We start from the raw sequence: 11,026 nt of genomic DNA, 5'->3' as shown, positions 1-11,026 counted from the left end.
CCTCCCAAAATGCTGGGATTACAGGCGTAAGCCAGCATACCCAGCCCTGACTGCTTTTCTTTACCTAACTTCTCCCCTTTTCCTAACTGATTTTGAGATTGCTGCTGTCTACCTCTGACTTTTGTATTCAGAGAGTACAAATTAATTCATTTAGCAGCATTATCTCTTTGTTTAATTCCTCCGTCTCACTTTCTTTTAGCACCTAGTGGATTCCAGACACTGTTCTAGGTGCTATACAGCAGTGAACAAAACAATGTCCCTGCAGTGTATTAGGCATCTTCCTTCTGGTGAGAGGAGAGAGATATCAAATGATTGGTTAGTTATATGTGAAGTGTAGTAGGTTTTATGAACGCTTTGCCTGTAGTCTCTTTCCTTCGGTCCACTGTATTTTACTGTTTTCCAAAGCTTAGTAGGAATGACTTTTCAGATATCAGCTTATTTAAATATCTCACTCATTAAGCAGGTAATTTGGTATTAGGCATTTACTCATGGTTGACTGTAAGTAATATAATATTCCCCCAACCAAAATTTTATCTATTCTGAAGTAACATTTAATTCAGTATCTTATGTATATTTTCAAGTGTTTCAATTTTTTATCTACTTCAGTATTCACAGTGGCATAACTTCTTTACATATCAATATTTCATTATTTTATATGTATTTAAGGTCTTCATTATTAAAAAACATACTGGATCATTGATATTTTTGGAAAATAAAAATCATGAACTTATTAGCAGAAATTCTCTAACATCAAACAATTATGGAGAATTCTTTTTTTTTTTTTTTGAGACGGTGTCTCGCTCTATTTCCCATACTGGAGTGCAGTGGTGTGATCGTGGTTCGCTGCAACCTCTGCCTCCTGGTCTTAAACAATCCTCCCACCTCAGCCTCCCAGGTAACTGAGACTACAGGCACGTACCACCACACCCGGATAATTTTACATCTTTTTATAGAGACAGGGTTTTGCCATGTTGCCTAGGCTGGTCTCGAACTTCTGGGCTCAAGTGATCCACCTGCCTTGGTCTCCCAAAGTGCTGAGATTACAGGCATGAGCCACTGCACCCGGCCAAATTCTTTAATATATGTGCTTTTCCTTTTTGTCTATGTGGTTGAGTCTTCTAGTTACTTTTCATTGATGTTGAGTATTTTAGATTTAATAGACTCACAAAAAATTGTACCAATTCCATGACAGCATCTTGCCAAAACTTGTCATTTAAATATACATAAATTTCCCTTTGGAGCCAGGTACAGTGACTCACGCCTATAATCCTAACACTTTGGGAGACTAAGGTAGGAGGATTGCTTGAACCTGGGAGGTTGAGGCTGCAGTGAGTCATGATCACACCACTGCAATCCAGCCTGAGCCACAGAGTGAGACTCTGTCCCCAACTCCCCCTGAAAAATTCCCCTTAGAATCCCTGCTTGCAACTTTTCTTCAGTGAGCATACTATTCAGTAGCCCACTAAAGCCAATTCAGTTTACCACATTCATTTTATTTAGTGAAATTAGTGATTACTGTAATCTCTATTTTGAGTTTCAAGGTTTTATGTGAAATGTTAGGAAAATTGGTCAATGAAATATATATTACCACTGGAGGGTAGTGTTTCCAATTTCTATTTTTACAAATGATCAAGTTGAATTTAGTTGATAAACCAATCATATGTGCTTTTATTTTAAAAATATTTTGTTTTCATAATATCAAACAGGCCCTCAAAAGTTTGCATAATCACTTTGTGATCCCCCACACTCCCATGCTAATACATTTGTATGCCTTTTCTCTTTCTCCTATGCCAGTACTAACCAGACCCGACCCTGCTTAGCTTCTGAGATCAGACGAGATTGGGCATTGTAGGGAGACCCCCTGAAACTATTGCTACAGAATAAAAGATAAAATGCTCCTGATTATTGTAAATGTAAAATTGCATGCAGGATTGTGTAAAGACAATGCCAGGCTGGACTGCCAGAATGAGCCAACAGCGCGTGATGTACTTCCCCCTGCAGAGAGCCTATGAATGGACGTGCAGTCAGGGAGGTTTCACATCACCAAGATTCCTATCCCAGAAAAGCAGATGTTCATAGCTCTGGGAATGGAATGTGACCCTTGTGGAGAGCCTATAAATGGATGCATGAGGGACGCCTGTCCATATGAATAAGATAGGGCTATAAACACCCTCATCTTGCCACGGCTCATCTAGGCCTCTTTAGGGTTAAGGCATACTCCCTTCTGAGAATTTCTGGTCTAACCGGTTGTCTAGCTTCACATCCTGTTTCTGTGGATTGTTTGTAACTAGCTCTTGCTGCAACTGTTACTGCTGATTAATATCTTGCTAATCATAGGTTATAGAAAGACTGTGTTTCTGTTTCAGTGCTCTGTTAGAAATTACTGATGCACACATTATATTGTAAATTCTTATCTCTGTATACTGTACTTCTGCATACAGATGTTATGTTAAAGAATTACTTCATCCCCGTGTGACCATCTCTGGTCATAATCAAATGACCCTAAATCCCTCACTAAACTACCCCTGCCCTCACTAAACTTAATAATAAATGCTGGCATATCCAGTGCATTGGTGGCACCACGGGACCAGAAGGCGGTGACGCCCCGGACCCAGCTTTCACTATCTTGTGTGTGTCTATTATTTCTCGACCTGCCGATCTGCCTGGGAACAAAGAGAGAACCCCGTTGCATTACGGGCTGCTGGCCTAATCCTGCAATAGGGCATGCTCAGGGTGGCATGACCGTAGATGCCTTTTCTCTTTCTTAAAAAAAAAGTTTGCATTAGTTACTTTAATGGAGACATTGAATGGATTATTTACTTTTTAATTCAAATTCTCCTTTTCTTTAGCCCATTATTCCTATGTTTACACAAAATATTCGAGAAGGATTTAGATCACTTGGAGGAACAAGTAAGTTCTGATTTGTATGGTTTTGAATTACAATGGAATTTTTAAAATATTTGGGCTGTTGAACCCTACAAGGAAACCTTTTGAATTATTATCTTTAGAAAATTGATATACTGTTTAGACGTTTTTCTGTTTAAAGTCCAAATGATAACTAGTTTTAAGTAATGGCAGTTCTTAATGCTCTATTTTTGTTGAGAGTATCATATACATACTGAAGTTCTTCAAATGGGCTTTTAAAAACTTTACAGTGAGGCCGGGTGCAGTGGCTCACGCCTGTAATCCCAGCACTTTCGGAGGCCGAGGCGGGAGGATCACCTGAGGTCAAGGGGTCAAGACCAGCCTGGCCAACGTGGAGAAACCCCATCTCTACTAAAAATACAAAATTAGCTGGGCATGGTGGCAGGTGCCTGTAATCCCAGCTACTCGGGAAGCTAAGGCAGGAGAATCACTTGAACCCAGGAGGTGAGGGTTGTGGTGAGCCAAGATTGTGCCATTGTACTCCAGCCTGGGCAACAAGAGTGAAACTCTGTCTCAAAAAAAAAAAAAAACAAAAAACTTCACAGTGAATTAGCTAGTTTATTGTTTTAAACCATGGTGACAAGGTTTAGAATACATTTACAAACTATCCCAACAGTCTCGTTAACTTACCCCAGAAGTTACAGCTTTAAAAATGGATGATAATATGATATTGAACTAAGATGAACTACCTAAGGAAATAGCATATGCTTTGGTTTATTTGTCACTTCTTGTTCTTTTTAAAAATATTTTGCAGCCTAATACATTTACACTGGAAAGTTCTTTTTACCTATCCTTTATTTATAGATTTTAAAAATCAGATTTTAATATAGTTATAGCAATATTAATGATTGGGTGTGCTCATGGAATACTGTGCAGCCATAAAAAAGAATGAGTTCGTGTCCTTTGTAGGGACATGGATGAAGCTGGAATCCATCATTCTCAGCAAACTATCGCAAGGACAAAAAACCAAACACTGCATGTTCTCACTCATATATGGGAATTGAACAATGAGAATACTTGGACACAGGAAGGGGAACATCACACATCGGGGCCTGTCGTGGGGTGGGGGGAGGGGGGATAGCATTAGGAGATACACCTAACGTAAATGACAAGTTAATGAGTGCAGCACACCAACATGGCACGTGTATACATATGTAACAAACCTGCACGTTGTGCACATGTACCCTAGAACTTAAAGTATAATAATAAAAAAATGATGAGGTGTGCTTTTTCTTTGCAATACCTGTTTTCTTATTTTGAAATATTCAGCTTGTTGTTGTACCCTATGGTTTGCATATTATATTTAATTGATTGTATTACATATTCCTAGCATTATTATTTGTTTTGTTTTGCTTTTTATCCTAGCACTGTTATTATTAGTGTTCCTATCCACTTATAAGTCCCCTTCTGAAGAGCTTTAAACTGCCCTTGTTTCTTATATGTATAATAACATTGCTATTTTGTTGATACTGCATTCTGTTTTTTAAGTCTTATTTTTTTCCCTTTTTATCAGATTTAAAGTGGAAAGGAAGATTGATGAGATCTTTAACTTTCATGGTGGATTTATTTCATCTATCTATCTATTTATTTATTTTGAGACAGAGTCTCTCTGTTACCCACGCTGGAGTATGGTGGCATGATCTCGGCTCACTGCAACCTTCACCTCTCAGGTTCCAGTGATTCTCCCACCTCAGCCTCCAGAGTAGCTGGGACTACAGGCATGTGCCAGCACGCCTGGCTAATTTTTGTATTTTTAGCAGAGACACGGTTTTGCCATGTTGGCCAGGCTCGTCTTGAACTCCTGACCTCATGTGATCCACCCCGCTTCAGTCTTCCAAAGTGTTGGGATTACAGGTGTGAGCCACTATGCCCGGCCTATTTCTTCTAATTTTTTCTTGGCTAATTTATTTAGAATTTGTGACAAATCAGAAATTATTCCAGACGTTTTATTTATTCATTTTGCCTGTGCTTTTTTTTTTTCACTTTTTTTCACTTTAAAGTTGAATATTCCAAAAACTAGTATCTAGTGATTTTGTGTGTGTGTGTGTGTGTGTGTCCTGTAGGATAGGGTGTATTCTGTGTTTTGATGTGTAAGCAATACTTTCAACTTTTGGTACAATCCATGACTGTGTGTTCCATGTGGCCTGCCTATTTTGGATTCCTTTGATGATATTTTAGATTTTTAAAAAAATTTAGTCCATCAGTTTATTTTTACATTATTACCACTTTTATTTAATCCTGATAAATTTCATATTTGGTCATTAGTATTAGTAGTTATTTGCTTTGATGTGTTTTTCCTAATTAATAATGTTTTGTCTTTACCTAGTTTATTTTGCATTATAGTCTCATATTTACATAAATTTATTCTTCCTTTTTTTGGTCTTTTATTTATCAAAGTTTCTTATTTGTGAGTCTCTAGACTTTTTCACCTCTAGTAGTTTGGTAGCAGTTTAACCTTTGTTTTGCAATAATAGTAACTTGTTTGCCTTTTAAATTACTGTATTTTTATTTTTATTTTTCATTTTTACTTATTTTTGTTAAATTTCTATACTTTTAAAAGCTCATTAAAAAATAATAGACTTTTTTTGGGGTGCATTTTTAGGTTTATAGAAAGTACAGAGAGTTCTCATAAATCTCCTCACCACCCCCCAATTTCTTCTATTTTTAATATCTTGCATTGGTGTGATATATTTGTTATAATTGATGAAAAACTCTTCTTTTTAAAAAATCGTATGACTTGCCAAGAAATGATACTTTTGCTACCTTCCTGTAAGTTCTACATAATTAATTTGAAAGTTTACAATTACATGATCAGAATACTTAACAAGTTAAAATGATTGTGTTTACTCTAAAACAGGGTTATTTAGGTGGCTTTATGAAAAATTCCGCTATCCATTTGCTCCAATGTATGGAGGTTTTCCGGTGAAGTTACGGACCTATTTAGGTGACCCCATTCCGTATGACCCAAAGATAACAGCGGAAGAATTAGCTGAAAAGGTAAATTGCTTTTTCTTTTTTAGTTTTAGGACAGATTTTTATTTTCAATTATTATATTTTGAATGTCGCTGATTTATTTTTATATTCTACAAGCATGTCTAGGTCATTGGTTCTCAACCAGAGGTGATTGTACCCCCTAGGGAACATTTGCTAATCTCTGGAGACTTATTGTCACTACAGGCAGGAGTTGGGGTATGAGGGGGTGCTACAGACATTTAATGGGTGGGGGCCAGGGATAGAATTTATGGTAACCTATAGGATAGGAATATATTTCTATGCATATGATTTTGGAAATATTGGACTGGAGTTTGGGAGAAAGTCAGAATTAATGATGGAGATTTCAGTCATTTGCACTGAGACAGTTACTTAAGCCATGGGCTTTATAAGGCAGGTGAGAGAGAAAGAAAAGTGCTGAGAACAGACTGCAGGAGATGTAGCACTGAAGGAGAAGGCCAAGGAAGAAGTGCCAGAGCTGACTGAAAGGGAACTGGCAGAGAGGTAAGAGAACAAGTAAATTTGTGTGACAGAAGTCAGCAGGTGAGGTTTTAGTAAAAAATGGGAATGGTCGGTAATACTAGTTTTTGAAAAGAGATGAAGGAAGATGAAGAGGAGAAAAGCCTGCCTACCTTGTAATTATACTTTCAGAGAGTATAATTACAAAAAAAAAAAAAAAAATCCAACAAATGTCATGTTCTCCTCTTTTTCTTTTTTACCCTATTCTTGTTAAATGCAATACATGTCATGTTAACTGAATCACTTAGAAAATGGGATGAATGGGCCATGCTTGGTGGCCCACACTTGTAATCAGAGCACCTTGGGAGGCTGAGGTGGGAAGACATGAGGCCAGGAGGTCAAGGTTACAGTGAACTATGATTGTGCCACTGCACGCCAGCCTGGGCAACAGAGTAAGACACTGTCACTCAAAAAATAAAATGGGATGAATATATTTTGATTATGATTTTTATATAGTCTTTGGTGTATGTATAGTTTGATTTATTTAAAAAATATAAATTATGGTAAAAACACATATTATGGTAAAACATATGGTAAACACATAATATGGTAAAACATAGTAAAACAAATTATTCTGAAAACAGGTACAGGTACTATCTTAACCATTTTAAAGCATACAGTTCAGTACTATTAAGTACATTCACATTGTTGAGCAACAGATCTCTAGAATTTTTTCTTCTTGCAAAGTGGACTATACCTATTGAACGCCAACTTCCCATTTCCTCTTCCTCCAGCTCCTAGCAACTAACATTCTCCTTTTCTAAGACTTTGACCACTTTAGATACCTCATATGAGTGAAATCACATGGTGTTTGTCTTTTTGTGATTGACTGATTTCAGTTAACATAATGTCCTCAAGGTTCATCTATGTTGTATCATGTGATGGGATTTCCCTCTTTTCTTTCTTTCCTTTTTGATACAGTCTTACTCTGTAACCCTGACTGCAGTGCAGTGGTGCAATCTTGACTCACTGCAACCTTTGTCTCCCAGATTCAAGTGATTCTTGTACCCCAGCCTTCCAAATAGCTGGAATTACAGACACACGCCACCAGTTTGTACTTTTTTACTTGGTACAAGTCTATACTTTTTTGCTTTATATACTCAAAGTCTATGCTTTTTTACTTGGTATTTAACTCCCTTCATGATTTAATTGAAATTAATTTTAAAGCCTTACCTCACCCACCTTTGAATACCTGAAACTCTAGCCAAACTGGCTAACTCGCCATTCCTTACTGTGGTTTTCCTGTACTCTTTTCTCCTCATGCTCCTTCCTTTACCATTATTAGAATATTATGGGTCCTTGGAGACCCGCACGAAACAGTACCCTGTTCATGTGTCCTCCCCTGCTCACTGCCCACCCAGTGGGCTCTCAGGTCTGAACTTCTGAACACTTTCTTTTCATACTTCAGATGATACCCATCACCAATGATCTCACATTTTAGTTATTTTGTACTTGATTCTTCCTTTTAAGTTATGAACTCCTTGAGATTAGAGACTTGTTTCACTAATATTATAATTTCCAAAGCACCTAATATTTTTTGAATGAATGAATAAAATTCTAGAGGTACACTTAATACACATCACAGAACACAACCTATGTGCCAGTCACTATGTTAAGTACCTGAAGATGTCCCTTCAGTTTCATGTAATCCTTATAACTGTATGAAGTAGTTCTCATTTTACAGGTATGAAAACTGTGGTTTAGAGGGGCATTTTTTTTGTTTGTTTGTTTTGCTTTGTTTTGAGATGAAGTTTCATTCTTGTTGCCCAGGCTAGATTGCAATGGTGCTATCTTGGCTCACTGCAACCTCCGCCTCCTGTGTTGAAGTAATTCTCCTGCCTCAGCCTCCCAAGTAGCTGGGATTACAGGCATGTGCCACCATGCCTGCTAATTTTGTATTTTTAGTAGAGATGGGGTTTCACCATGTTGGTCAGGCTGCTCTCGAACTCCTGTCCTCAGGTGATCCACCCACCTCAGCCTCCCAAAGTCCTGGGATTACAGGTGTGAGCCACCATGCCCAGCCAAAGGGGTGTATTTTTAAAATACATCTTTGGCCTAGTGTTTATTAATCTTCTTTAAAGGTTAAAGTCTAAAAAAGTATATATGTGTGTACCATGAACTATGTAAATACATATATCAGAATTTTAAATAGCCATAAACCAATTTAAAAATAAAAATTGACCAGGCATAATGACTCATGCCTGTAATCCCAGCACCTTGGGAGGCCAAGGCAGGAGGATCTCTTGAGTCCAGGAGTTCGCAACCAGCCCGAGCAACACAGTGAGACCCTGATATAATTATTCAGTATATATGGTGATAAAAGAAAATATACATTAGTGTTTACTAATAGCTGGAAAGAACTAAGTCTTCCATTTGCCTACTTGAAAATTTTCTACTTTTTTTCCTTTTAATATTTTTTCTTTAAGTCCCCTTTAGTGTTTATCATGTACAAGATATTGCTGTGCTTAATGCTGGAGAAATACTAAGATGTATCTTAAGGAGCTTACAGTGTGGTATAGAAAATAGACACGTGTACAACAATTATAATTCAAGGCTTAATAAAATAAGTATAAGAAATGTGCTGCAGCCAGGCACGGTAGCCCATGCCTATAATCCCAGCACACTGGAAGGCCAAGGTGGAAGTATTGCTTGGGCCCAGGAGTTTGAGAACAGCCTGGGAAACATAGTGAAACCCCATCTCTATAAAAAAAAAAAGAAAAATATATATGCTTCGGGTATACTGAGAAGGAAATCATTAATTCTTAGGGGTGATGGGAGGTAAATCAATCTATATTAAGATCTACTAACAATAACTTTTGTTTTCTTAATAGACGAAGAATGCTGTTCAAGCTTTGATTGATAAGCATCAAAGAATACCAGGAAACATTATGAGTGCTTTGTTAGAACGTTTTCATTGATAATAAAGGGTCAACTAGAAGATGATTTAATACATTTATATTTATATTAAGTGTTTGTATCTAAGGTACTGTCTTCTGAATTTTGTAGGTCCTATAATTAGTATTTTTTTAAAAAATCATGTTGGTAAGCATCTTTCACAGAATTCATTGGTTTAAAATTGTCAAATTTGTTTTTGCTATTGTGTCAAATACTAACAAATTACACACCTAATAATTCAAAAAAATGTTTTATTTGTAAATTCCTAATAATGTATGCTAAACATATAGATTCTTAAAGTTAAGTTTATTAATAACAGCAGTTTAGGTTAAACAAACATTCCTGGATAATGCATTAAATTTCTGTATCTGTTACCCTGAGCTGATTTTGATAGATGGCGTAAGCTAGGGGTTAGTATAGTTGTTTAAATTAGAAAAAAAGTGCTGTTTTCTGCGCCTCATTCCCTTCATGACCTTGGGCAAGTCATGTAATGTTTTTGTGCCTCAACAATTCACTTTTTAAAAACATGATCGTATGGTGAATGATATTATTTTGTTATTTATATTTGCTGTGATTGATAACTATTGAACCAAAATTATAATTAATTTAAACAATGTCAAAATCCTTTAGGAGTTATGTATATATTTTCTCCATTGTGTGTTTAAATTATGTCTTCAGATATCATGTCCAGTTGCCAAGCACAATGAAAAAGATTATTATTTTTTAAATTGAATAAAAAAGAAATTAGGAAAAATAAAATTTCTTATTATTTTTAGTATGATATTTTTAACAAGAGTCTATAAGCAAACAATATAGGGTGTGCTGTGCATTGTCACCCCTATACTATGGTCTTAATAACGCCAGTTAAAAATCACTGTTGTGCTCTGCATTTCGTGTGTTAGAAGCTGATTCTAAGCTGAGGAAAGCAGAGTTCTCTACTTTTGCTCACTATTGAGGCTTACCCAGTTTGACTCTGCGGCCAATGAAGTGGTTTATTGCTTCAATAAAAATATACTTGAATGATAAATTTATTTATTTTTGTTTTGTTTTGTTTTTATTTAGAGATGGGGTTTTGCCACGTTGGCCAGGCTGATCTCGAACTCCTGACCTTAGGTGATCCACCCGCCTCAGCCTCCCAAATTGCTGGGATTACAGGTGTGAGCCACCATGCCCAGCCTGAATGATAAATATATAGGAACACAGAGCCCTCTGAAAAATTAATGATTTTCAATTTGTCTTCTTGAAAAATGAATTTAAGTATTATTTAAACAGAAAAGTGTCAGAAATCAAATACAGTATCTCCCTCTCCCTTTTTTAAATGTTAAATTACTAGGGTTTTTGTATAGCTTTTTGTATTGTGTGTATTTATGATATGTGAAATGTGTATAAAATTAAACAATGTGAAAATAAACCTGAGTTGCAATTAATTTTCTTGTGAAATTACATGTGACATTTTAAAAATCTTTTTTTTTTTTTTCTTTTTTGAGATGGAATCTTGCTCTGTCTGTTGCCCAGGCTGGAGTGCAGTGGCGCCGTCTTGGCTGGCTGCAACCTCCGCCTCCAAGGTTCAAGCAATGCTCCTGCCTCAGCCTCCTGAGTAGCTGGGATTACACAAGTGCGCCACCACACCTGGCTAATTTTTGTATTTTTAATAGAGACAGGGTTTCATCATGTTGGCCAGGCTGGTCTTGAACTC

General features: G+C 36.6%; 1 protein-coding gene across 3 annotated transcripts in view; it reads left to right on the top strand.

Moving 5' to 3' along the window:
• Positions 1-10,741, top strand: part of TMEM68 (transmembrane protein 68) — a 38,100-nt gene extending 27,359 nt beyond the window's left edge. Inside the window, exons 6-8 of one of the 3 annotated variants that reach the window (XM_011997560.1) lie at positions 2,850-2,910; positions 5,783-5,922; positions 9,267-10,741. In XM_011997560.1, the coding sequence (XP_011852950.1) occupies positions 2,850-2,910; positions 5,783-5,922; positions 9,267-9,353 (288 nt within the window). In that variant the 3' untranslated portion in view covers positions 9,354-10,741. The remainder of the gene's footprint in view (positions 1-2,849; positions 2,911-5,782; positions 5,923-9,266) is intronic. The other 2 variants (XM_011997562.1, XM_011997561.1) reach the window with 2 other exon arrangements.
• The last annotated feature ends 285 nt before the right edge of the window (positions 10,742-11,026 follow it).

Source organism: Mandrillus leucophaeus, unplaced genomic scaffold (genome assembly GCF_000951045.1).
Source record: "Mandrillus leucophaeus isolate KB7577 unplaced genomic scaffold, Mleu.le_1.0 Scaffold542, whole genome shotgun sequence".
Lineage (NCBI taxonomy): Eukaryota > Metazoa > Chordata > Mammalia > Primates > Cercopithecidae > Mandrillus > Mandrillus leucophaeus.
Note: the sequence above shows the minus strand (reverse complement) of the source record. Positions and strands in the feature narration are given on the sequence as shown.